This window comes from Drosophila virilis, chromosome 5 (assembly GCF_030788295.1).
Source record: "Drosophila virilis strain 15010-1051.87 chromosome 5, Dvir_AGI_RSII-ME, whole genome shotgun sequence".
In the NCBI taxonomy this organism is placed as follows: Eukaryota; Metazoa; Arthropoda; class Insecta; order Diptera; family Drosophilidae; genus Drosophila; species Drosophila virilis.
The window spans coordinates 6,158,332-6,183,292 of record NC_091547.1 but is presented as its reverse complement, the minus strand read 5'-3'; the positions used below and the strand labels follow the sequence as shown (position 1 = coordinate 6,183,292).

Here is a 24,961-nt window from a genome sequence, read left to right as displayed (position 1 = left end):
ATCTATATATTATGTACACTTTGACAAAAAAAATACATTGGAAGTATGTATGTACGTTTATCTCTATATATTGGCCAATTGGCGAGAACCCCAGCGAAACGAAATGTTCTCGCTAACTGCCTGCCTCTGGCACATACTTCCTCTATATGACATTGTTTGGTGTAGCCTTCGGGGGTTAGTCGGGGCTGTGCTTGAAATTCTGCAAATGCAGCAGGGGGCGGGGGGTGGGGGGTGCGTGGATGTGAGTAATACAGCAATACTTGGAAGGATATACTGGTATTATAGTATTCGTATGGCTATAGCTAGGGGTCTTACTTGAGTGTAGGTTTGTGGACTCGTGGGTTGTGCGCTGACTGTTCTTTTGTTATTGTTTAGAGTTTCCATACTAATTGCCTCCTGTCATTCTGTCTTGTTCCGCTATCTAAACTAAATTACGTCTTATTTACATGCTAAACATGTTCGCCTTTCAATTCGAGTCTACGAAATATTAAAATACACACATGTATAAATATAAATGTCCTTCGTAATCGATCACAGCGCGCGCTCAAAAAAACTAAATAATGTCCTGTTTTTGTTCCTTTTGGTTTGTTTTTCAATTTAAACGAAAACGAACATAGCTCCAACAACACAGGGGCAATCACTCACGCCACATTCTCAATTCACAACTTTATTTTTGGGCAGGGATTGGGATGTAAAGCTGCTGAACCTAGCCAATTATTGCATTTGGGATCGGGCGCGTTTCGCAATCGAGTACAATGATGTCACTATAGCTGCGCTCGGGTCCCCATTCACGACGTCCGGTCTCTGCGGGGGCAGACGATCTGTAAAGCTCTTGGGTATACCGGCACTGAGCAGAGTCTGGCGATCGTACAGATCGAGATTATCATTGTAATAGGTGATAGCATCCCAGCATATTTCGCTTAGCTTTGGTATGGTCATCCACATCTTGTAGAGATCATTGCGGCGCTTCAATGTCTCCTTATCGTTGTACTCAATGCCGCCAAAGATATACATGCAGCCATTGTCCGAATGTGCCGCCGAGTGGAAGTACAAGGGACGTGGCAGGCTGGCCGTCTGTATGATGGACCACTGCTTGGTGCGCAAGTTCAGCTTCCAGATGTCTGAGAAGTACGTCGAGAAATCACCCTAAGGGAAGAGATACACCAAAATTAGCGTTGCTTGAAAGGAGGTGCACTTAATTGCTTCTGCGACTCACTTGTAGTCCCCCGGTAATAAAAGCTTCGATGTCGCCGTTGGAGGACTGATGCTGCACACAGGAGAAGCATTTGCGCGGTCTCGGATAGCCCTTGTCGTTCTGGCTCCAGGCCCCACTCTTGCGATCCGGCAGCGTATCAAAATAATCCCAGCTATTTGCGTCCAAATTGTAGGCCGGTATGCGCTGCAGATCGTACACTGAGTTTGAGGTGCCGCCGCCGAGCACAAAGATGTGTTTGCCATCGTAGACGACCTCGTGCCGATAGCGCCCCTCCGGATCGTCACGCATCTCCGGCCGACATATGTATACGTTCTCCCAGACCTTGGTGCGCAAATCCAAGCGATACACATCGCATGAATAATCGAATCCCGTCGTGCCGCCAATAGTGTACAAATAATGCTTGTGTATGACAATGCCCGGTCCGTACTGAGCTGTCGGCAAATCCCCACTAACCTTTAAACGCTCCACGCCGGCATTGCCTTCGCTTGTGCGGTACACGTAGCAATCATTCGAGCACGACTCTCCAAAGGGATAGCCAGTGCCGCCATGCGACTGCAAGCAGAAGAGAAATTATTTTATTTATCCCATACTCATGAGCGGATGGGCGTCTGCTGCTGCATTCAATTAGGAGATGCGCATTCAACAAAGAAGCCAACGATGCCCCCTCCTTATCAGCAGCTCAGCGAAGAGTCTGCGATAAGCGGCAACATGTGTATGCATTGTGTACTATATGAATGTATCTTTATGCTCTCGCGTGCCCGGCTGTGTGTGTGTGTGTGTGTGTATGTGTATCAGGGCATGCTTAGATATCGGTGGAAAGCGGGTCTGCTCATGTTTTCTGATTAACTTTCTAATTAAAAGTAATTGTACTGTGCAGCCAGCATAAGTTGAAAAGTCTTCAGCAAGGGCTACCACTTGATTTCTGGATAGGCTACAAGAAAAAGGCTCATTTTTCAAATATCTAATTTGAAGCCCATTTTTATCAGGGAATAAAGGGATTAGTGCTTCTAAGACTGTGACTCTTGGAGCAATGATACTCAAACTGTGACTTCAAAGTTTCGTGAACTTGGAAATGTATTCATCTATGTAGATTTTTTGCGCTCTATATTTTCCATTTTCCTTTTGGGCAGCAAGTGAAATACAATGTAGCACATGCTGAGACCTTCTCTTTTTTATTGGCTGCTTCTAATTCACCAGAGTTTCTGCGCAGCAAATATTCAATTTGGGCCACTTAAATTGCGGCAGCCCAGGTGAATGGTGTGGGGATGCCAGCCAATTTATACGGTAAATCTAGTAAAAGCCACCGAAGACAATCAGACGCCATAGCCACAAAAACATAAACAAAAAAAAAGGAAAACAAAGGCAAAACGTCAAAGAAAAAGCGCGCGCTAGCCTACAACTTCATAGAGTGGGGACAATGTTTTGGGCTTTTCAAGAAAAGGGGGGGAAGTTGTGGTGCTGTTATGTGGAAAACCTGGCAAACAAGTTGTTGCATGCGGCAGCAGCATAAACAACAACTGCGTAGTTTCCAAGAGGGATGAGCTGACGTCGCTGGGCATGCGCACAAGAGAGATAGCAGCATAAGCTGCGGACAGCGCGCAGCTGTTTGGCTTTTATGATTTGTTTTTCGTTGAGTTTGGGGGCCTCGAATGTTTAGAATGCATAAACAAAGCATGAGCGGAAAAGCAAAAGCGAGCAGCGCAGCCAGCGACTAGCAACGTGTACTGTTGTGTGTGTCGGGCGTGGCATTGAGCCCAGGCTGACGCTGACGGCGACGCTGACGTCGACGTTGACGTTGATCAGCGCCCAGCGATGCGACGAATGCAAATTATGTCGCACGATAACGATGACGATTACGATTATGTTTTGCCGTTTGCTGTGTGCTATGGCAAACTGGTTTAGAATGGGCGACAAGGCAGGAGAGGCGATGTGCGGGGGCGTACAACAGTTGTGTTGTTATTTTTACAAATGCACGCACACATACACACACACACACATCAATTTCTACCCTCTGTACACGGGCTGTCATTTGCAGCTTTGCACATGCACATATATATACATACATATGTAAAATGGTGTACAGAGCATATGCTAGTCGGGCAGCCGCAACTGAAGCATTCTTCTTCTTGACAAATATTCATATTCAATACTCACAATCAGCACATCATTGTGAATGGCAAGCGCGTTGGAGGCCAGCTCTGTGGGCATATTGCTGGCATTGTCTGCGTTTAGCTCCAGCGACCAATGATTTGTGGCGAAATTGTAGCTCCAGAGCTCCTGGAAGAGCAGACATCTGCCGCGTCTGGCGGCAGTCAACGCACTGCGCGGATTATAGCCACCAAGCGAATAGAGATGCGATTTGGATGCAATAATGCGATGACCACTGCGTCCAAGTGGAAAGCCACCAATGCAATGCTTGTCCTTGAACTGACATTTGATCAGACGTGCTGGCTGGAAGCTGTACATGGGTCGGGCTGTTTGTGGTATGAGTGGCTCTATGGGTCCCAGGCCCACATTCGATATGGTTGTGGACATTTCGCTCTCATCGTTAGATGTTGTCCAATCGTTATCCGAATACATTTCCTCCAGTTCGGGATCGGATTCATCTTCATCACTTAAATCGTTGTCATCGTCATCGACGTCACCGTCGTCTTCATCGATATCGATTTCATCATCAGCATCTTCGTTCTCCACATCGCTGGCATCCATTGGCTCGTCCGCAATAATTGCATTGGCAATTGCCTCCGGAGCCTCTGGAGCTGCTGCCGCCTCATCTTGCACTTCTTGTTCCATTACGTTGTTATTGTTGTTGTTATTATTATGTTGGAGCTGCTCTTGGTGATTGATCGCTCTGCGATACCAATTATCGAGTAGCTTGGCGACAAATACAACGAATGTCCAAGTGTGACGCAGTTTGTGTAAAATGATGCACTTGAGTTTGTAAAGATTGAATATGTGCATAACAATTCGTAGTACAACCTTCAATTCAATAACGAACAATTTTTTGATAATATTTATTCTGTGACACCCGTTTTAGCCGCAGCTCAATGTAAATAACAAAATTTTGACTGAAAAATTTTGTTCCTTATTGGGGGAGCCTAAAAACAGAAATCGACCACGACGACCTGCACAGCTGGCTGGGGGCTCTCTCTTTTACTCTGCTGTTGCTATTGTTGTTGCTGTCATGTTGACGTTTTGCTCTCACTCGCGCTCACACATGTTACGTTATGTATATGTATGTATGTTTGTATGTACTATGGGATTGTGAATGTTGGAAAATTTACGCACTAAGCACAGAAACAACCTTTAGCTAAATATTTGTAATAGTCTTATACAAATCTGCTTTGTAATGTTTGTAGTTTAGCGTATTGTTTTCTTTTTGTTTTTAATATTATTATTGCACATTTGATTCCACTTAAGCACCGCACACACACATCATTCCAGCTGCAGTTCAAATAACACAATAAAATGCGAAATATTAAAAAAAAGAGATTGCGTTCTAAATTTGCCCACAAAAATACTAATATTTGACAGAAATACCAAGAGCTGCCAACTTGTCGCTGAATCCCAAATGGCCTGTTGACACAATGTTATGTACTGCATGATCTGGTAGCACACTGTTAGGAAGAGCACTTAATAAATAAAATATTTGATTAAGCTAAGTTCGTTCTACCTCTATTACTAGTTTCCCAAAGAGTAACTAAATAGTGAATTATAAAATGAGATATATTTTAATTATTATATATTTTAATTTATTTTGTATAAGGCCAATTAAATCTCTTGCCAAATATAAATATCGATAATAAATGCACTCGTAAAATCACTTTTATGTATCCTGTCGGACTTAAGACTTATCATAGCCCGCCGTTTTTAAAACGATTTGAAAAATAGTTAAGGAAGCTAATTGGACTTATCGTTTTATATGTGTGCAAAACAAAAAGAACGATAACGATTGCAAACATTTTCTTACAGTTGCAGATTACAGAGTCAAAATTCTGTTATTTAACAGAACACCTGAAATTGAAGTAGGGTTGTTTGATACAACTCGTGTTGGTTCACTCACTTAGTTACGTAGTGTCATGTATAAAGTGTGCACTGTGCAAGTGGGTCTCGTCAGTTTTGCTTTTAATTCAAAACGTGCAAGATGATGTTCTATTATAAAACTCATAAACTTTGATATTTATAAACTCGGATGTGGTATATAACAATCCCACTGCTGTTGACCACGACACCGTTTGGTGTTTAATCCAAGTCAAATCTCGTAGCATTAACCGTTGAAATATTGGCGATAAATGTTCTTTAATGTGTTCCTGCGCGCGTTTCAGAACCATTATGTGTGTCCATCAAACTAACTAGCGCACAATATTTCAAGGAGTTATCACTGTCATCGAGAAACAGCGGTAATAGAACTATACCCAAAAGAAGCTGGCAATAAAAACATCGCAACTGCTTCGCATATATTTTGAAAATGTGTACGTTTTATCATTTGCGACGATTTTGCAGTCAACGAGAGGCCTCAAGTCGAGCAGTTATAACCTAAAAGCCGCACGTGCACTACGTCGTCATATTGGAGAGAGCGTAGAGTGAAAAGTACAGTGTGCAAGGCGCAAGGATTCATATATTCGAGACTTCGGGAACAGCTGTTGCTGTTGCGCTTTAACCATGGCAACAACAGCCGACCAACTAATGGCACCTGCCCTGGTACCGACCAGCAACGGGCAACAGTCGGTGCTGATTGTCGGGACGAAACTGCAGGCGAGCACGAACTCAAATTCAGATTCAAATCAAAATTTACCCAAAAAAAAGAAAACTGCTGCAGTACAGCAGCAACAGCAACAGCATCAGCATCAAGTGGATAGCAAAAGGTCTGCCTTGGCAAAACCAGATGCCATGAATGCCAGCCTGAAGCTAAAGAGCTCCGAGCCCATCAAGGAAGTTCGGGTCTATAAAATTGTACTCACTGGCGGTAAGTTCTACGTCGTTAAATCCCAAAAAAGCCTTCCTATTTTTTTTGTCTCTTTTCTTCTGTATCTATTTGTTTACGATGTGTGTATGCTCTCAAAGCATGTCAAGGTCGCCAGGACCCTGAAAAAAGGCGCCCGTTTCCTCCTCATTTCGCGTTGGAATAGTTTCGTTTCGCCTGCGCAGCATAATTTCAATTAGCGGTTTTACTTTTTGATATGTTAATCAAATGCTTTTTTGTCAAATCGTCCGGTTAATAAACTAGTTCTAACTTCTGTTCGCCTTACCGGTATTTACGTCACAAAAGCGCGCCAAAAGTAAGACAAACGAAAATCTTGCCTCCAGCAATAGTTATTAAAAGTAGCGCGTGGCCAGCAATCAATTAATTATAGTTCTGATTATACATACTAACATACATATGGATGTTACTTATTTTTATAGACATATAAATTTGGCCTCGCCCATGTTATCATACTCTATTTCCTTTTTTCTAATCACACGACGAACGACCTGATTAGAACAACTAGCTCATTGATACTGATAAAAATGGCGCCGAAGCTAAATTCTGCTATTTACCAAAAATACAAATGTGATCAATTAATCTATGCTATAGAAGATACATTATCCGCAAGATAAACCGCAAAGCAACATTTTCATAAGCTTAACCCTGTTCATGTTAATGTTAATGTTAATGTTAACAATACTGGAACTTCGCTCTTAGCGTTGCTAAACACTACTTCAGTATTTCCAATATTGAAAGATAATTTTAGCAGATATATTGTTTGCACTTGAAGCATGTCAAGTTGTTCAACTGGCAAGCAATCGATAGCGACACATAAACTCGGTTAATTCAAATCAATTTAGAGCATTTCATTTCCTCATCGCTGCACAAACGTCAGTTGCAGCAAATGTCTGAGCGCCTGGGCACAGTCGGGGGCATGTCCCTAATAACAGCTCCTAATAACCGAAACGAATGAAAATAATTTGAATTTTTGCATTTTACAGGTCCCTGCGGCGGCAAGACAACTGGCCAGAGTCGCCTGTGCACCTTCTTTGAGAATCTGGGCTGGAAGGTGAGTGTCAGATGATAGCATTAAGTAATTGATTTATTTGGGTGCCATTTTGGGGCAACTTTGAGCTGGGCTTGGTTGTTAGGCTCTAAGGCTTCGACATTCAACAGCTGACACACATATATACATATATATATATATGTTCTTAGCTGTTTGTTGTTATCCTGGGCGGCCTGTGACAGTTGTAAGTACTGTCAGATGGTATATATAGTTTGTATCTGTATATAGATCCATGTGTTTTGTTGTCATGCTGTTTTTGCTGCTACGTGGCACGCACTTCCACTCAATCAATAATGCTGTAGCCATCGCAAAAAAACAAACAAAAATCAAAAATAAAAATGAAAATGAAAAAAAAAAACCACAACAAAATTATCCCAAAAACAAATCGCAACTCGAAACAAAGCAATGAGCATGTTAAATATTTTCAGGTATTCCGCGTGCCTGAAACGGCCACTGTACTACTCAGGTAAATGCCTTAAAACACATCAATCAACACAAACGAAACAAAAATACAAAAAAAAAAAAATTAAAAAGAAATAAAGAAAAGATAAAGTCAAATAAAAGAACACAGCCAGCCAAAGTGGGGGGGAACACACCCAGGCAGGCATTCAGCACGCACTATTTCGTACCTGGACATATATTTATGCCCGTGGCTGTGGCCTGTCTGAGCTATGCCCTTATCTTTGGCTCGCTACGTTTGCTGCAAACAATGTTTTGTGCCTATTTGTTTGTGCGGCATTCAAGAAAACGATTTCAGTTTGATTGCGTTCTTTAACAATTTGCCTTGCATAATATACTATATAATATATATATCTGTGCATATCTGTACAGTTCACATTTTTCTCTCACATAATACGTCAAAGACTTACAAAAAAAAAAAAAAATAAAACTTTTTTAAACTTATCTTTTAATAAATCCAAGCAAATAATTTAAATGTAGCTTGTGCGTAGTGCCTCTTAAAAGGCATTTAAAGAGCGTTTGTTTTAATTTACATTTCTATACCTCTTCTATCTCTCCCTCTCAAAAAAATAAAATAAAAAAAAATTGTAGCGGCGGCGTCAAGTTCTCCGATCTGACCGAGGATGAGGGTAAGTTCTGAACTGCTTAAATAGATGTAGAAGAAACGAGGCAGAGAGATTGCGAGAAGAAAAGAAAATTTACTTTTGCAAGCATTTTCCCACAAAAAACATCCCCAACATGAGGAGACAATCCTTCATTCAATTTAGTTTTTTAGTAGTTGTAGGTTTTTTAGTTTTTTGTTAGTCAAGTTGTTTTTTTTTTTTTGGTCGGGTCTACTGATAGGGATTTTTGTTATTTCATAATGAGACCCCATCATTGCCAATGTCTAGTATTTTCTAGGGGTATTTCAATCTTCAATCTGCGCACTGTCAAGTTCGTCGTGGCATTTTCTCGTACGAAAATAAAACAAAATATTTACTTGCGAGAGCATTTACATACTCTATGCCGTGTATACATAAGCTCTATATATATACATATATATAGATATCTGTGATTATGTGTACACCCTGCGCCCGCCCACAAAGAGGCAAACTGTTGTCTGCGTATTTTGAATAGCTACAATGACTATCTCGGCTGCCAGATAGTATATAGTCTATGGATGCTCGCATACTGTACGTGCCTTGGCTCTATGTATATAAACGCTTTAGTGGGCGTGTCTCGCCTCCCTTTATTTGAATGTCAGGTCTTCAATGAAGGTTCATTTATGTAATTCGCTTGCGCGTTTTTCAACCCAGTCAATAAACCTTTAAAATGCCATTATCCTTAGTAGGGACGCTGACTCAAGAATTGCGTGACTCGACTCAATTTCCATTTGACAATTTCCAAAACTAATTTGTCAATTGTGTACTTAGACCCGTAATGCGCCTCTTTTTATAGCAACGGGGGCCACAGAAACAAAGAATACGTAAAAAAGTACATTTCCATCCGTCTTATATGGTACTTATAAATAAAAATATAAGCCAACAAAATTCTGCAGTTGGTCGGTCACGAGTCTAAATTGATATGGCATACGTAAAGTGGTCTTCACTTGTATCTTGATTGTATTCAGTTTTTGATATTATTATTGTTATTATTGTTATTGCGACGTTGATAAAACCAACCAAAAACCAAAACTGAAACCCGCCCACACACAGACCCGCCCACGCCAAGCACCTTCGTTTACAAAGATCTGCCATTTGCCGCACCGGAGCACAGTATCATCGATCTGACCGCATCCTGTCCACGTTGCCTGGCCCAGGCTGCATCCAAGCCGAATGGCAGCGAAGGTGAGTGTTTGTGCCCACGTGCAGACAGCGAACCAAATTGATTGCCAACTTCCATATACTCTCTCTCTCTATATATATATATATCTGTGCGTGTGCGTGTGTGTGTGTGTGTGTGTGTGTGTGTGTGTGTGTGTGTGTGTGTGTGTGTGTGTGTGTGTGTGTGTGTGTGTGTGTGTGTGTGTGTGTGTGTGTGTGTGTGTGTGTGTGCTAGGCAACGGCACAATCTTAAACAGATCGTTGTCTTTATATCCTTCATATCACCTGTTGCGTATCACCTGCGTGATCTCTTCTTGTTTGCATTTGTCAACCGTCGCCTGTCGTCTGCCTCAAGCCGATGAGTTGACATTTTTTGCCTCCTCTTTTTATTTGTTTATTTTCTAGTTTATCTCCTAACAAATTGCGCTTATGTAAACATTCTCATCAGCTCTATGTGTACATATCGTATGCTTGTGTATATGTCTGAAAGAGTTTTTTGTTTCTTTAGCTTTTGCGTTTTTTTTTTTTTTATTTTTTAATGTTTATTGTTGTTTTTATATCCAGCTTCGTGCTTTGTCCACTAACAAAACTCTAGTCTGATCTCTAATATCATTTATATCGCCATCTATATAAATATATATGCAATATATCTGTTGCTTTTCTCGCATTAGACACATTTTACAGAGTCTGTGAAAATGTCTAACGTATGTGCGAATTAAAATAGGCCATTTATATTTAGCCGCACATCTAGTCGACGGATTTGTATGCACATATAGTATAGTATTTGTATGTATATCGACTAAGTCACATTGGCCAGTTTTAGCTGCTGACTAGCACGTGCCTATGATTAAGGAAGCTCTATATACTATATGGTTTTTATAGCCAAAACAACAAGAACTGGAATTCTATATCTAATATATATATGACTTAAATTTCAAGTTGTTTTATCCATAAACCGTAAATATTTAGCTTAATAGCTACGCGCTTTTACTAACAGCTGTACATGCTGTTAATTGGCTAACAGTTAACAGTCAGCTGTTATATAAATTATTAACAGCGTCAGAGCTGTAAAATGTCTATATAGATCCAAGTACACTGCGCACTTTTATCAAACAAATAATTATTGCATTTGAAAGCACAATTGATTAACTCTAATTGCGAATAGTTAAATGCCAAAATAGAATTATAGAGCCAATAGCCAGCGGCTATTGATTTCGTCTAATATATGATATATACTGGCCACCTGACCGATTTCCCAGTGGCGCAGCAATTTTCATTTGCCAAAAGCGAACTTACTTTTACGTACATATATTTTTTACGTACATGTCTGTCTGCCCTAATGGAATTTTGTATACCTCGCGCTGGCAGCGTCACGTGCCAAAAACCAAAAAACCATCTCGCATCTATTTGTATCTGTGTCCCACTCATGCAGCGTTTCATCTCTGTCAATTTGTCAGTCTGTCAATCTATCCATATCCGCCATATAATGGCCAGAAAGTGCGCATTACTCTTCGCAGTTTGGCGTTAATCAAACCATTTAATCACATTGATTAAAATCCGACTGCGTTATAGAAGAAAACCAGCTACAGATTCAGATACTTCTAGTTATTGCCGGGCAGAAAGTGTCTCATTGTTGTTTCCTATTGTTTTGTTGTGCCATTTTTATTGATTTCATTCAAGTTGATAGCCTAATGAATTTGTTCATCATGTTGTTTTGTTCTTGTTCTGTTTTCAATTTTCTTTGCGTTAACCATGAAATTTGCATTCGCTCTTCAAGTTTATGCAAATGTAACCAACTAATTATATATGTAATTATTTATGTAGCGCCAAGAACTTGTTTTCACCCAGAAACTTAGAATAGACTTTTACCATATTTGTGCGGCGCAATATTACAAATTAAATAGATATTCCCAGAAACATGCCCATATGTATATGGATGTGTGTGTATCTAAGTATATGAGTATTACCATCTGTATTTGGCCTTTGCATCAGTTGCTTATATCACCGCCTGCTAATTGAATTAGCCAAAACAAACCATATACAAACGAAAGGCAGACAACGAAAACTCACTTGCACACAATTGACGTACGAATCGCCCAACAGACCACCCACATTCGAATTCCACTATTCCGGCTATTCATTCCGTTTTCCCCATTCCAGTTTTTATGCGCTGTCTAATCGATCAATTCCATTCGTTTCGTTGCGTGATGCGCTCTAAGTTCAAGTTCAATGCAACAACAAGTTCTCTCATTGTCAATGCACACGAGACCGCAACAAGTGTCAGCATAGGTGGGTGACGGGTGAGGGTGAGGGTGAGGGGTTGGTTGGCGCACGGGGCAGGGGTGTGTGCAAAAAAACAGACACGCGTACCGCCCCCTGGCCATAGGCTGAGGGTTGCTGTCTCGTTTATAAGCACTTTGGTGATTTTTCTTTATCACTAAAGGAAAATGTATGAGACAACAAATAAAAATAAATTATCGGTTTACCGATGATATAATAGCCTGTCGTAAAATCAATATAGTATTCTGATCTTATCTATAGAAATGTTGTGCGATAAAAAGGGTTATTTTTCTATTATAGTTATATTGTTGATTTAGTGCCTCATCCTGATCAACAACATTTATAAATAATCTTTTCTTCCGCATGTGTTACACAGCTTGTGGGAGAATTGTTGTACCCACCCACGCAAAGGGTATGAAATGCCGCAAGATGTAGATGTGTGTGCGTGTATGTGTGTGTATCTGCGTTCATTTAACGTAATTTACTGTACTCTATTGTTATTATTTTTTTTTTTTTTTGTTCAAGGTCAAGTTTGTGATTGTGCCCGACTGTAATATTTGCAATTTTTTCGGATGACGAATTCACTTTGTTTCCGCCACATTTAATGCATTTCGAGATTTCAACTGCAAATTGAACTATATATTCTTATTAAGGGAGAAAAAAAAACAAAACTCGCAAATACGCGAAATACCCACAGAAAAACTCTAAGGCGTAGCTCTATAGAGAAATTCCCTGATTATTTGAACAGCTGTTGGATGGAATTGATTATAACGATAATAGGCTATTGCAAATACTTAGTAGTATTTATGAATATTGTACAACATATGAATAATCGCACGATGATCGCATAACCCGAACACACACACACACACACACAAACACACAGCGCGGTCCAGTTGTTTAGAAACAGCTGCAAGGCTTTGTGTGCGGTTTGGCATTGGGCGAATGTGAGTCAGTATTTGTTTTTTCAGGGCGAGGGGATTGAACTTTGGGTGTGTTGGTGTGTGTGTGTGTTTTTTTTTTGTTTGACACACATACGTTGATTATGCACACTCAATTAGTCTGTTCATAATATATTTGAATATATAGTATATACATATATAATCGTTATCATCTACACAGTTGAGCATTTTGTTATTTATTGCTCGTCGAATTCATTCAATTGCCGCTCAATTGGTTGCAGGCCATCGTCACAACTCATATTACTTGATTCGTTAGCCTCCCTACTTCCTAGTCCCTAGTCCCCACTCCTTACTCCATACATACATATATATGTAGATGAAGTCTACCCGTGGCATACAAATCCTGTGTCATATTTCCTCCAAAGAATTTGCTTGCAATTGTATTTTCTTAATTTGATATATATGCAAATAACAATTATATTTCTCTAATTGTATTTTGAATAAAGCCCACTTGAATAATCTCCCAATGGTGTTTTGTAGCTTATAAGTTTCAGGAAAATCTGATACGCACAATGGTGCAAATCGAGAACACATATTTCGAGCTGGGCAACTCGAACACCCGCAACGTCCTCATCATCTGCGATCGCGGCGTCATGGATGCCAGCGCATGTAAGTGCATAACTCTTGCCCTCTCAGACATAAACAAAAAAACTGAGCTTTGCTTTCTTCCAGATATATCGAAGGACAAGTGGGAGAAAATGATGGCGGCCAACAAATGGAATCCCGTGGAGATGCGCGACAATCGCTACAATCAAATTCTACACTTGGTATCGGCCGCAAATGGTGCCGAGGATTTCTACTCGACAGAGGTGAGTCTTGCATTTGCGCTCTATTGATTCCAATTACCCTCTTTTAACTTTGGGCAACCTTTCGTGTATATAAAAAAAAAAATAAAAACAAAGAAAAGAAAGCGCATTTATCAGGTACTCGATCAAATGCAATATGCTTAAAGCTGCTCGAAAGCTTTTTAGTTGTGGGCTAACTTTAAAGGACTTAAGCTTTAAGTGGAAATATCTAATAACTCATAGAGCTTTCAGGTGCTTTTTAAGCTTCCTTTTATCTGGCTTTAATAGGCTTTAGCTTTAAGTGTTCATGTAGCTATTGTTTAAAAACTGAGGAGAAATTAAAACTAATAAAGCTTTTCTTAAGCTTTAACTTAATTCACTTGATGCAATTAATAGCTCTTAAAGCTTTCAGGTGCTTTTTTAAAGCTTAGTTTCTTTGGGGCACTTCTTTAGCCTTTGATATTATCGCTCGTTGTTGTATTTAACTGAGGTATTAATTGAGATTTGCCTAATATTTCACACGCACGCCTAATCTCTTGTTCTTATTGCAGGACCACGCCTGCCGCTCTGAGGGCGTTGAGCTCGCCCGTGAGCTGGACTACAAATCGGCCGCTGCCTGGGTGGGACATCCCTATTTTGATGTTATTGATAACTCCACCGATTTTGAGACCAAAATGAATCGCATGATTGAATCCGTGTGCCAAAAACTGGGCATCGATATTGGCGATCGTTTGCAGGCCACCTCAAGGAAACTCAAATATTTGGGTAAGTTCTCGACTGCTTAATTTGCTTGATCAACGACTTATATTCCGATTTTTAGTTGCCTCGCTGCCGCCTGAAAGCGAATTTCCACCCTTCCAAGATTTTGATGTGGAACATCATTATCTGCAGTCCACCTTCCCCAAGGTACAGGCGCGTCTTCGCAAGCGCGGTCAGAAGAATCACTGGAGCTACATATACACCCAGCGGCGTCCCAATATACATGGCCAGAACCGCATCGAGGTGAAGACACAGCTAACACATCGCGACTATATCAACCTACTAGCTCAATGTGATGATGCGCACTATACCATCTATAAGACGCGTCGTTGCTTTCTGATTAACAATCAATATTTCCAACTGGACATCTATAAGGAGCCGGGTCATCCACGGTAGGTTTTCAGTAGATAGCCAATCGCTGCCTGCAGTTGAATCATGCGCATTTCTCTATTTGCAGCTGCAAGGGATTGGTGCTTTTGGAGACCTACTCCTCGCTAACGGGCGATGCGCTGAAAAACTGCATGCCCAAGTTTTTGAACATTGTTAAGGAGGTTACCGGTGATCCGGACTATTCAATGTTCAATCTGTCACTTAAGGAGGACTGGAGTACCAGCGAGAAGTACTGCCGTCCGACAAGCCATGGTAAGCAGAAGCAGACACTACCGCCGCCGCCGCCTCCTCCGCCAGAGAGGCATTATCATCCGTATGATGAGAACAGCGACTAAGGCAGCTTCTCCCGTCAACCGCATGCATCAACATCATCATACCCTGGTGCTGGCGCCATCAAAGCCAAAGATTGTGTAGTCCAATAGTTGCTTTCTAAATTGCTGTACATATGCTACCTACATTTTCCAAACGCTTTTAACGCATGTCGAATTTGCGAATTTTCCTCCTATCCCCAAATCCTTCTTCATTAACTTGGCTTTTGATTTTGGCCTGATCTTTGTACTTTTCTTTTAATTTGTAGCTAAGGGAGCCACACGCGGAGTAACCCATACCCCATCGGTGCTCAATGGGCATTAGATGTTAATGTAGAATCTCTCTCTTACACACACACACACACACACACACACCCGCACACAGCCTCAACATTTGACCTGGCTAACTTAATACAATTAACTCTCGTTTGGCACATGTACAGCATATAAAAACTAAATGTGTAATTGAAATTAGTTGTGTCCAACAAAGTTGAATACTGCTAACTCGTTGGCCACAATTCTATTCAATAATCATTATTATAATTGTATTTTTTGGTTTGCACCCACATTTGTGTACTTTAACTGAGATGTTACTATTGTGTAGCTGATGTCTAGTTTAATTTTACAGCAAATTAAATAATTAATTACATATATATATGACGCCCGATTGTACTTAATTTTTTTTTGCTGATTTTCGGTCATATATGTTAAAAAGCTCGATAATATTCGAGAAATTCATATTCTTTTTAGTTGTATATTCTGTGTCTAAATTTAAATGTATCTTTAGCTAATGTAATAAAAAATCAACTAAACAAAAAACAAGAAGTTTTTTTGTAGTAAGGCGAAAATAAACCAGCTAAGTGAAGTCCGCTCAAAAATATGTTTTTTTCTATACCTCTTTTCTAGTCTATAATTTAGTAAATGCTAAATAAATATTGGGCATAATATAAAAATTTGAAATACACACTTTTGAGTTGCAGGGCCGCGGGACTAGAGCAAATATGCAGCTAATTAATATCGGTTGTTGGTTCCACAAACTATTTATCCTTGTTGATGCGCTTGATAAGTCCATCGACAGCACGGTTGATGCGCAACAGCAGCAGATAGCCCACAATAAGCGAGGGCAGGCCCACAAATGTGGCCAGCGCCTCGTAAATGAAACGCGGCGCAAAGATTTTCCAAACCATCAGATGTCGGCAGTGTATGGTGCAGGCGAGCATCGCGCAAAAGATCTGCAATTGCATGAAGTTATCAAACATCTAAATGCAAAAAATGCGACTTGCAATTCTTGGCACCCACCTTGAGGCCCTGCAGCATAAAGAATTGTGTGGCCAACTTGAAACCGGCGCCCAGAAATACATCCTCATACTCATACAACGCTAGCTCGCCGCGTGACATATCAAAGCCCACCGCATCGGTGGCGATATCGGACAGTGCCGCAGCAGCTGCATCCGCTTTACTGCGACCGTTGCTGCTGGTACTGCTGCTGCTCTTGATGAGATTCGGAAACAGGGCGAACAGCGAAAAGGTCTCCGTGCTGAGCAGCGCATACATGCAGTAGAAAAAGATGGGCCCACAAAAGGTATTCAAAATGACAAGCGTCCCAGAAATGAGATGCGACTGTCCCAAAGCGCTGGAGCGGCCCACAAAGGCGGCGCGCCAGTCGATCTGCGAGAGCGTCGTCTGATGCGATGTGGCGAAGAAACAAAAATGCGCCAGCAAAAACCAGCCAACCACAGCGCTAAATGTGGGCTGCACGCAGCTCTCTGCAAGGCAACAAATCGAACATTAATTGAAAACGACTAATTATAATTAATCAAGGCAAGAACTCACCAAAACTGCTGGCCGTGCGGTAGCGCAGAATGCCATGCACGCTCAATATAATGGCGCCGACGACCACGCAGACAATGAGACCAATGCTCGCTCGGGGCTCGAGCAGCACAATCATGAGCATGGCCAGAAAGACGCCAAACGAAATGATGATCGATGAGTAGACAGTGGCCAGGCCATAGACGACGGGTATCTCATAGCGACGCTCCGCATCGTCATCTCCTTCATACATGCGCTTCATTTTGCGAAAGATTTCCGGCACAATGCTGTCACGCCCATTGACGCTGATGGTATTTGGATTCCTGGGCGGCAGCACAAACGTCATCAGTGGCGCCCACGAGACAACAACAATTTGCAACAGCAACAGACCATAAATGACCAGAGCCATGGCATCAATATGAGTGCGCTGTATATTCTTGATGGCGCTATTCGCGAGCAGTATGTGACCGCCGGCGCAAATCGAGGCCACAGTCGGACCGTAGCGTGCTAATAGCACGTTGGGCGAATTGCCGGTTAAATTGCCACAGGACCGCAAATACAAACGGGTCAGTGTGGTGTACAAAACAATTATGACAACGGCCAGCACATAGGTCTTGCCCATGGCTGGCCTTTTCACGGAGAAACCGGGCGTGCTGGCACTCGCAAAATCAGCGCAATTGCCTTGCTCCTCGCGGCAGCGAAACAGGGTGGATGCGAAGCGTATACAGCAAATGGCCAACAGGCTGGCCAAAATCAAACGCAACGCGGTAGAGCGTAAAAACTGCGACCACTTAAACTTGTTCCTGAAGTCCAGACGCGCGCTCAGCTGCAGCAGCTCATAGACAAGCAGCAGAATGACTGCAACCAGCAGATAGGATAAAATCTTGGCCTCCTGGATGACAAAGCTATTGGAGAAAAACACAGCCATGGTGGCAAAGAGCAGCAGTCGTGTGGGCATGTGGCCAAAACGTTTGACATTCGCCCAATTGTTAGCAATGCTGTTCCAGTGGCGCAGCGTATAGAAGGCCAGCAGCACGGTGCTCAGCAAACTGGTGAAGAATATAACGCCATGTTCCTCCGTCTTGAACGAGAAGTTCTTGTAGTAGCGATAGCCAAAGACGCCGGCAGCAATGTTCATTAGAAATGTGTAAGACACCTCTTTGGGCTTGAAAATCTTGGCATAATCGCTGGCATTTGAGTTGTTGATGAGCAGAAAGGCGAAGAAGATGGGCAGAAAGGTGAACAGCAGACCGTGCGACATTTGTGCGGGCTCAAACTTGACCCAGATCTCGCGACAGACGTTGAGTATATCACGTAAATTAATGTTTAGATCGCGCACAAACGACTTGAAGGCCGCCTCATTGTAAATTGTTTGCACACGGTGCGTCAACAGTATGAATTCCGTTTCCAGTGTGTCCATTTGCTCCACATTAAAGGTGCGCTTGTTCTCCAAGGCATAGTTGAAGAAATACCGATAGATTTGATGGGCATTTTGCCAGGCGTGCAGCAGCAATGTTTGGAATTTACTCAGATGCGGCACAGCCACAGCGGGCACAATATTGAAATTGATTAAACCCAAATTTGAGTAGGGTATGGGCACGCCGAGTATGGCCGACAGTGTGGGAACCAGATCAATCTGCAATACAGTAGTTTTTTAATCGCCATGACGTGTGTGTGCTAGAGATAAAAAGACGTTGTCTTATCTATTTTACCTGCTGCAGCAATTCGCTATCGGAGCCCGAATCGTTGCTGGTAAAGAATTTGTGCTGCTTGGAGTAGGCAAACAATAGGGCATTCGTTTCGTCATCAGTGTCGCCACCATGATCCCCACTAGCCGTCATGCCATGATCGCCCATTATCAGCAGCGTGGTCTCATTGTCCATGGCAGCAACTACTGAGCTAAAAGATTAAATCAATATTGTTAAATACATATGAATCCTGTGCTAATTTATAGTTACCTTATGATATCATTCATTTCGCTCAATTTGCGCGCCATTTCCTCGTGTATGGGTCCGTGCTTGTGACCGCAGTGATCCACGCCCAGAAAATGCGCTATGAGCACCTGCCAATCCGTGCTGGCCAGCTCCTTGGGCAAATGCTGCATTATTTGATTGTCAACGCTGTCCAAATCGAATATATCGAAGCTGGGATATGAGTAGGCGCGCTTAAAGCGTCGCGGATATAAATCCGTCCATGTGCTATCCCCCAGAAATACCAAGGGCAATTCGCTTTTCACAATTTGATCTATGACATTGTCCTCGTTGATCTCCGGCGAGGCAAAGTTGGAGCCAATGTCGATAAATGTGGGCAAACTGCCGGTGGTTAGGCCCTTCAGGCGCTGCAACGTGGTCGTCGGCGGATCCGCTTTAAAGCGCATCAGACGCGCCTGCTCCGGAGTCTGTTGCAGCAGCTGATGCAACACACTTAGTTTATTTTCATAAGGCAACGGTTCGGTGGTGTTCTCTTTAAATACTCCAAATTCATATTTCAATGCATCGATGACGAGCATAATGACTTTAGACTTTTGTGGAAGACATAGATTGGATGACGATGAGGCGTTCACATCCTTGAAAATCTCCTGCACCACCTCCGGTGTCAGCAGATACTCCTAGTTAGCAGAAAGAAGAAGAAAACTGAATTCCCAATTTTCCCCAAAACTGAACACGTCACTTACATCATTTGGACTTGTGGACAGACGCCGGCAGGTGCTTGTCTCCGTTTTGGAGACGCGCGCGAGCAGAAATCCTCGAGAGAACAACAGGACACCGCTGCATATCAAATAGGCCAGCCAAACGAGCACAAACAAGTATGTGTAGTTCATGTCTGCGCCCGCACTTACACTAATTAAATACTATTAAAACTTAATTGCACTTTCACTCTGGAGTCACCAATTGTCTTGTCAAGTGTTCTGCATCACGATGCTTACTTAATTTCATTTAGAGTTTGTCATTTTTTCATTTACGGCTTTTCTGTCGGTCACTTATAAAAATTGTACTGCCGAGCGTTGCCAGCTGTTCTGCTTAGCAGCTGTTTCTAGTTTATTGCAGCCCTGGTCAGCGCACAGAGCTGCCAGACTGTCGCAAGAAAACATGGCGGGATTTTTAAAACGTTAACTCTAACATTTAAGTTGGGGCACATAGTTTTCGTATTTATTCAAAGATCCCATACACATATAGCAAATCTTAAATCAAGTGTAGTTGCAACGAATCAATAATGTGTGTGTGTGTGCTTTCAATTTTTTACAATATTCTTGGTGCTGCTTTTCGTCTTAATATAACGAATGTATTTATTTATTTAGCTTGCAAGCTCAATTTGTTTCTTTCATTGTTTAAATAGTTTTAAATTAATTTGGAATATATTTGTCAGTTACGCCATTTAGCTACACGACCCAAAGCCTACAGAAAAATAAATGAAAATATAAAAAATATATATTATACATATATTTTTTTTTATAGTGAAGCTAAGCGGCAGAGAAGTTAGGAATGAAATTCGCACAATGATTATCTGTTTATCTTTCTCACATGTGTGTGTGTGTGTGTGTGTGTGTGTGTGTGTGTGTGTGTGTGTGTGTGTGTGTGTGTGTGTGTGTGTGTGTGTGTGTGTTAACAAAGTTAGCGAAAATATGTTATCAATTGCTAAATGGTTTACATATTCTTGATTTTCTTTTTGTATGGTTTTCTCTTTAAACATTAAACATACACTTAGATTTTTGCATAAAGAACTCTGGTAAATTAACATGTTTTTGTTTTCTTTGATTTTTAAACCAAAACAATTATTGAAATAGCGCAACACGTACACACATACACACACACATGTAAATATATGTACGTATGCTACCAACAAAATTTGTTAAAGTTAAGATACACATACATTAAATAGTATAATAGTTATAATAATAATAACACACATATATTTTATAAATAAATTCCATACTTGGTGTTAGTGTTTATGTTCATATTTAAACGCAATTGTTAATTGTGTGTTATTTATGTATGTGTGTGTGTGTGTGTGTGTGTGTGTAAAGGTGTAATTATGTTGTTTTTTGTTTTTGTTTTGATTTTGATTATTTTACGCGTGCATTTATTTTGTTAGAGAGTCTGTGGGTGAATTCAGTCCCGATGGTGAATTATTCTCATCTAGATCGTCTGGGAAACTGGAAACCGAACCCGAACGGGATGTCACCTTCGTCTACAATAGAATAGAATAGAGAACCGAACAGTTTTGTAGCAGGACAATACAAATACTTTGAACTCATTTTTTTTTTTTTTTTTAGCAAACTACATGCGATTATTGAATAAAGTATATTAAGTATTAAGTAGAAGTGACTAGACGAGTGTAAGCCCCGTTTAAAGTGTGCCTAAATGGTGGCAGATGCAGTGTGAAGAGTGTGAAGGGGAGATAGTGTTGTATTTGTTTTTCTGTTGTACTTGATAATTGTCGAGATGTGAGTTCAATGAGCATAGGCATAAGAGAGTATAGAAGAGATATATATATATATATATAATAAAATAGTAGTTACCGCATGAGATTGGCACAAAAAATTGTTCTGTTCATAGCTTACTTTAACGTTCTCATAGGCAGAGCCAACCGAAGCTTCAATAGAACGCATCGATTCAGAGTTTTTCATTTGTGAAAATTTCGACGTAATGCCGCTCGTAATGCTGCCAAAAACTGAAGCCGTTTTCTCTCCAGTTGTCTTCAGCACCGACTCAGTGCGTTGGAAACTGAAAAAAACAGCAGATCGAAAATAAATTAGCACAATTTTACGACAGATATATGTCACGAGCGAGACGCATAGAATATAGACAACAATGCATTTGGTTATTGACACACAGAAGCAAAAGTTTGTGTTAAGAGAAACATGGAACAGCTGCTGATTGGGTTAGTTTGCCAGCGGAACACAATCCTGGACACGATTACTTACAGTGGTGCCTCGTGCACGGCTTTAGATATGCTGCCCACGCTTTGTTCCATCGATTGGTAACTAAATAAATATGAACAAATTTTTTAAATTTAAAAAAACGCATAACAAAAACAAATAAAGCCAGATTGATTCGATTGATTGAACAGTTAATGGTCTGACGACCAGCTGGACCGGAGTACAGCTCCTGCAGTGGCAACTTACACGTGGCTCTCTTTTAGATTCTTGACGCCCTGATTGACATCGTCGGTTAGCTCCTTCCAGACGGTAATGCCCAGCTTGCGCTTCAAATCGGAAGCATGGCGCGTCTTGGAGGCCAGCACCGTGCGCAACGTATTGATCTCTTCCTCAACGCGTGCCAGCTCCTGCGAATAAAAAACGAGAGTATTTTTTTTTATTAGGGAATTACAATTAAAATGTGTTGGGCACTTGCCTGGCTCCATTCGGCGCGTCGCTGTTCCTTCTCCTCAACGGTGAGTGCTGCGAACTCGGCGGCAATCTCTGCAGATGCCACAGATGCTGCTGGAGAAGCGGGCTCCGACAGGTGGGCGCTGTTATCTGTGCACAAACCATAATGTTAGACAGTTCTATATACATATATAGGGATGGATTTAATTGTTTTACTAATTGGAAAAACTAAAGAACTGGCGCGACTTTTAAATTATTTTTTTTCGTGTTTTGTTGCTTTTGTTTGATTTTATGTACCTCCTTGGAAGACAACTTCCTCAAAGACTTTTTCATGCGCTGAGCATATCGAATTTCGTTTGGTTTGTTTCGTATAAAATGTATATAAAGACTTAAGAATTTTGTTCACATTTCAAATTGTATCCAGCACAAATAATACTCACAAACTGTTCGTTCGGCGCATAGCGTAAGCAATAAAAATAAGGGGGGAAATAGAGAGAATTAAGAAAAGCTGATTAGTCACGAAGCAATTATATTAAGTCGTGTTCCCAATTTTGAGTTCGCCAAAAAACAAAAAAAAAAACTAAGTACATATATAAACGTTTTTTTGCAACCCGTAGATTGCCCGTTCAAGCGAGCTTTCACTGTACTACAAATATTACTTGCTCGGATATTTCGAAATACAATTGCCCCGTTATGTTATGTTACCCAATTCCAATTGGAGTTGCCCCTGCCCGCCTCCCCTACTCTACGCAAATGTTTACCTTTAGCACCACCAGCCTGACCAATGGTCAGAAATCTTTTATAATTATCACTATTTGATATTTTGGCCAGATAGGGTTTCGAGAAATCTATAAACGTGACCTTAACATCTCGCATTGTTCTCTTGGTAAAGAATTTCAATCGAAAACGTTTTGCCATCGATTGCGACGGCGTCTGATTGGACAGCTTGGCCGCAATGAACTCCGTTTCGACCGCCTGCAGCTCTAGGGTATTAGCATAATCCGAATCAACATCATAGAAGATGTCATCGAGTGTCAGATTACGCAGATAATGCTCCGTCTCATCGTAGAAGTCAGCTTCGCTCTCTGGAGCTATTTCCAGCTCGTCGAGCGATGGCGTTGTGGTGATGTCATCGATGCGCGGCAGATAAGAATCCTCGATGAACTCCAAGCTAACAGGCTCAGATTCGCTGCTCATGCTGCCCAATCTCTCGCTCTCTCTCTCTCTCTCTCTCTCGCTGTGGTTTATCTCATGTTCCGCAGCAGCAGCAGCAGCAGCAACAACAGCGAGCACTTTCTAATTGGAACGTGGCGGCGCATGTGGAACCTTCTCACATTTCAAAGCGAGCGCTTCGACCAGATATGTTTTCTGTTTTTTCTGGCTTTTATAGATGTTTCGCTTCTTTTGTTTTTGCCCATTATTTCTACAGATTCATGTTGAAAAGCGTTTTCTTTTTCCCAGTCAAGAAAGAAACGCGCTTGTCTCTTATGCTACCGCGCACTGCCACAGCCAAACTTAAACTGAGCTCAACTTCCAATTGGTAAGCTGCGCAGCGCTCTGCTCGCTGAAGTAACTGTAACTCAACAAGTTGGCAACGCCAGAGCGCCCAGACAGAGAGCACAACTTTACAGAATGTGCAGCCCAGCAGAGCATTGTCTTCTTCGACTCTCTCTCTCATCCCCTTTTCTTTAAGCTTGTTTTCTTGTGCCAAGTTAGCAGAGTTAAAGAATTGCATGATCAACAAGTGGAAGGAGGATGGGCTCAAGCTGTGCGTGTGTGTGTGTTGCCTGCTGTCAATTGAAAGAACATGATTTGCGCTCAATTGACGTCGAACACATAAACAAGCCACAAAATGTAATTAAAATTTGATTTGCCACAGTAAATTTGTGTATATTTCATTAAATATAAACTGAGCGCAAATGGGAGGCGTTGCTACGCATATTTTCTGTAGTTGTTATTGTTGCAACACTGAATGTACACAAAGAACAACGCAGTACATTCACAAAATGCTTGCCACGTCGTCAGATTTTGCGATCTGAATTAAATATTCAAATGTTTATGGCACGCAAAACGTATTTGTGGCAAATGTGGAATAAACTCCCACGAGTTCAATGCATTGCAGCGGCAGAGGGACAGGGCGCAAGCTGACTTTCATGACATGACTCATCTTAATTTGGAAGAGGCTACAATTCGACAGACAGACTAACCGTACTCCCACCTTATTTGAAATACCTATTCGTGGACAAAACTACCTTCTAATTAGCGCACCGCGTCTCTTGACAAAAGTGCTTCCAATAAGCGGACCAGGGATCACAGCGAACACGCGACCACTTTTACCCAATTGCATGCGGCAAATACGCGGAGTCCGCTTGTGAAAACTGCATTATATACGATTAGCGCACACTTACGATCCTCCATGGCTGGGCTAGTGTTGTGATCTCCTTAATGTTTCGGCTTTGAGTTCAATTTAATTGCACCACTGATTAAACTATTTATTTTTTGTTTTTAACAAGAATTTTTGCGAAAGAAGAAGCACGGAAAAAGTAGCTGTGCTTTCTGATAAATAGTGATGGCAGCCAGCTTATCGATAGGCACAACTGGGCGGCGTTGCCAACTTTTGAATAGTGCAGTCGGAGCAGCGCGCATTCAAAATACGTGAAGAAAAGTTTTTAATTTCAAAATAATTTGTTGTTTGTATTTCAAAAGAAATAAAATACATTATTTTCGTATCTGAATAGCCTGTTTTTGGAAAATAATGCAATAAGTGAAAAAAAGGTTTGCTTTTCAGCTTTCGTCGTCGCTTCGTTAACGTTTACATTTGATTTACGTC

At 41.3% G+C, this 24,961-nt stretch overlaps 4 protein-coding genes across 19 annotated transcripts; 1 reads left to right on the top strand and 3 right to left on the bottom strand.

Annotated features, from left to right (window-relative positions):
* Positions 1–651: 651 nt before the first annotated feature.
* On the bottom strand, positions 652–4,677 carry slim (scruin like at the midline). Its single transcript, XM_002050944.4, has 3 exons — positions 3,371–4,677; positions 1,217–1,768; positions 652–1,146 (listed from the first exon to the last, which is right to left on the bottom strand). Exons 1-3 carry the CDS (start codon positions 4,175–4,177, stop codon positions 715–717), a joined length of 1,791 nt encoding a protein of 596 aa, XP_002050980.1. The 5' UTR covers positions 4,178–4,677; the 3' UTR covers positions 652–714.
* Positions 4,678–5,279: 602 nt separating this feature from the next.
* On the top strand, positions 5,280–15,665 carry Ttd14 (TRPL translocation defect 14). Of its 8 annotated transcripts, none has more exons than XM_015174695.3 (12): positions 5,280–5,616; positions 5,720–6,182; positions 7,184–7,251; positions 7,677–7,714; positions 8,299–8,336; positions 9,402–9,533; positions 13,232–13,360; positions 13,424–13,560; positions 13,654–13,674; positions 14,088–14,301; positions 14,357–14,687; positions 14,753–15,665. In XM_015174695.3, exons 2-12 carry the CDS (start codon positions 5,879–5,881, stop codon positions 15,018–15,020), a joined length of 1,680 nt encoding a protein of 559 aa, XP_015030181.1. In that variant the 5' UTR covers positions 5,280–5,616; positions 5,720–5,878; the 3' UTR covers positions 15,021–15,665. The 8 variants fall into 8 exon arrangements, with proteins under 8 accessions (XP_015030181.1, XP_015030182.1, XP_070066350.1 ...); XM_015174696.3 differs by having other exon boundaries at positions 5,280–6,182; positions 14,753–14,937; positions 15,263–15,665; XM_070210249.1 differs by having other exon boundaries at positions 5,280–6,182.
* Positions 15,666–15,733: 68 nt separating this feature from the next.
* Positions 15,734–19,623, bottom strand: PIG-O (phosphatidylinositol glycan anchor biosynthesis class O). The gene is made up of 6 exons (XM_002050946.4): positions 19,477–19,623; positions 18,761–19,410; positions 18,515–18,701; positions 16,827–18,438; positions 16,293–16,759; positions 15,734–16,225 (listed from the first exon to the last, which is right to left on the bottom strand). Exons 1-6 carry the CDS (start codon positions 19,621–19,623, stop codon positions 16,031–16,033), a joined length of 3,258 nt encoding a protein of 1,085 aa, XP_002050982.1. The 3' UTR covers positions 15,734–16,030.
* A 300-nt stretch (positions 19,624–19,923) lies between these two features.
* LOC6625078 (tumor protein D52) lies at positions 19,924–24,699 on the bottom strand. Of its 9 annotated transcripts, none has more exons than XM_032436061.2 (6): positions 22,893–23,620; positions 22,157–22,281; positions 21,928–22,088; positions 21,727–21,786; positions 21,322–21,526; positions 19,924–20,197 (listed from the first exon to the last, which is right to left on the bottom strand). In XM_032436061.2, exons 1-6 carry the CDS (start codon positions 23,326–23,328, stop codon positions 20,165–20,167), a joined length of 1,020 nt encoding a protein of 339 aa, XP_032291952.1. In that variant the 5' UTR covers positions 23,329–23,620; the 3' UTR covers positions 19,924–20,164. The 9 variants fall into 9 exon arrangements, with proteins under 9 accessions (XP_032291952.1, XP_032291954.1, XP_015029018.1 ...); XM_032436063.2 differs by having other exon boundaries at positions 21,364–21,526; positions 22,893–23,617; XM_015173532.3 differs by lacking the exons at positions 19,924–20,197; positions 22,893–23,620 and adding exons at positions 20,221–20,990; positions 24,540–24,699.
* Positions 24,700–24,961: the final 262 nt, after the last annotated feature.

What these genes read in the sequence shown, in the direction of transcription:
- Ttd14 (XM_015174695.3), top strand. Translation starts at nt 5,879, where the DNA reads ATGGCAACAACAGCCGACCAACTAATGGCACCTGCCCTGGTACCGACC. An exon ending in TAAAATTGTACTCACTGGCG is followed by an intron (nt 6,183 to 7,183) that starts GTAAGTTCTACG and finishes TGCATTTTACAG; the next exon opens with GTCCCTGCGGCGGCAAGACA. An exon ending in CGTCATGGATGCCAGCGCAT is followed by an intron (nt 13,361 to 13,423) that starts GTAAGTGCATAA and finishes GCTTTCTTCCAG; the next exon opens with ATATATCGAAGGACAAGTGG.
- PIG-O (XM_002050946.4), bottom strand. Translation starts at nt 19,623, where the DNA reads ATGAACTACACATACTTGTTTGTGCTCGTTTGGCTGGCCTATTTGATA. An exon ending in TGTCCACAAGTCCAAATGAT is followed by an intron (nt 19,411 to 19,476) that starts GTAAGTGACGTG and finishes TCTGCTAACTAG; the next exon opens with GAGTATCTGCTGACACCGGA. An exon ending in TTATGCTGCAGGGCCTCAAG is followed by an intron (nt 16,226 to 16,292) that starts GTGGGTGCCAAG and finishes ATGCAATTGCAG; the next exon opens with ATCTTTTGCGCGATGCTCGC.
- LOC6625078 (XM_015173533.3), bottom strand. Translation starts at nt 23,328, where the DNA reads ATGAGCAGCGAATCTGAGCCTGTTAGCTTGGAGTTCATCGAGGATTCT. An exon ending in GCCGTGCACGAGGCACCACT is followed by an intron (nt 21,527 to 21,726) that starts GTAAGTAATCGT and finishes TGTTTTTTTCAG; the next exon opens with TTTCCAACGCACTGAGTCGG. An exon ending in TTTTGTGCCAATCTCATGCG is followed by an intron (nt 20,991 to 21,321) that starts GTAACTACTATT and finishes ATTCTATTGTAG; the next exon opens with ACGAAGGTGACATCCCGTTC.
- slim (XM_002050944.4), bottom strand. Translation starts at nt 4,177, where the DNA reads ATGCACATATTCAATCTTTACAAACTCAAGTGCATCATTTTACACAAA. An exon ending in TTCACAATGATGTGCTGATT is followed by an intron (nt 1,769 to 3,370) that starts GTGAGTATTGAA and finishes TTCTGCTTGCAG; the next exon opens with TCGCATGGCGGCACTGGCTA. An exon ending in TTATTACCGGGGGACTACAA is followed by an intron (nt 1,147 to 1,216) that starts GTGAGTCGCAGA and finishes CTCTTCCCTTAG; the next exon opens with GGTGATTTCTCGACGTACTT.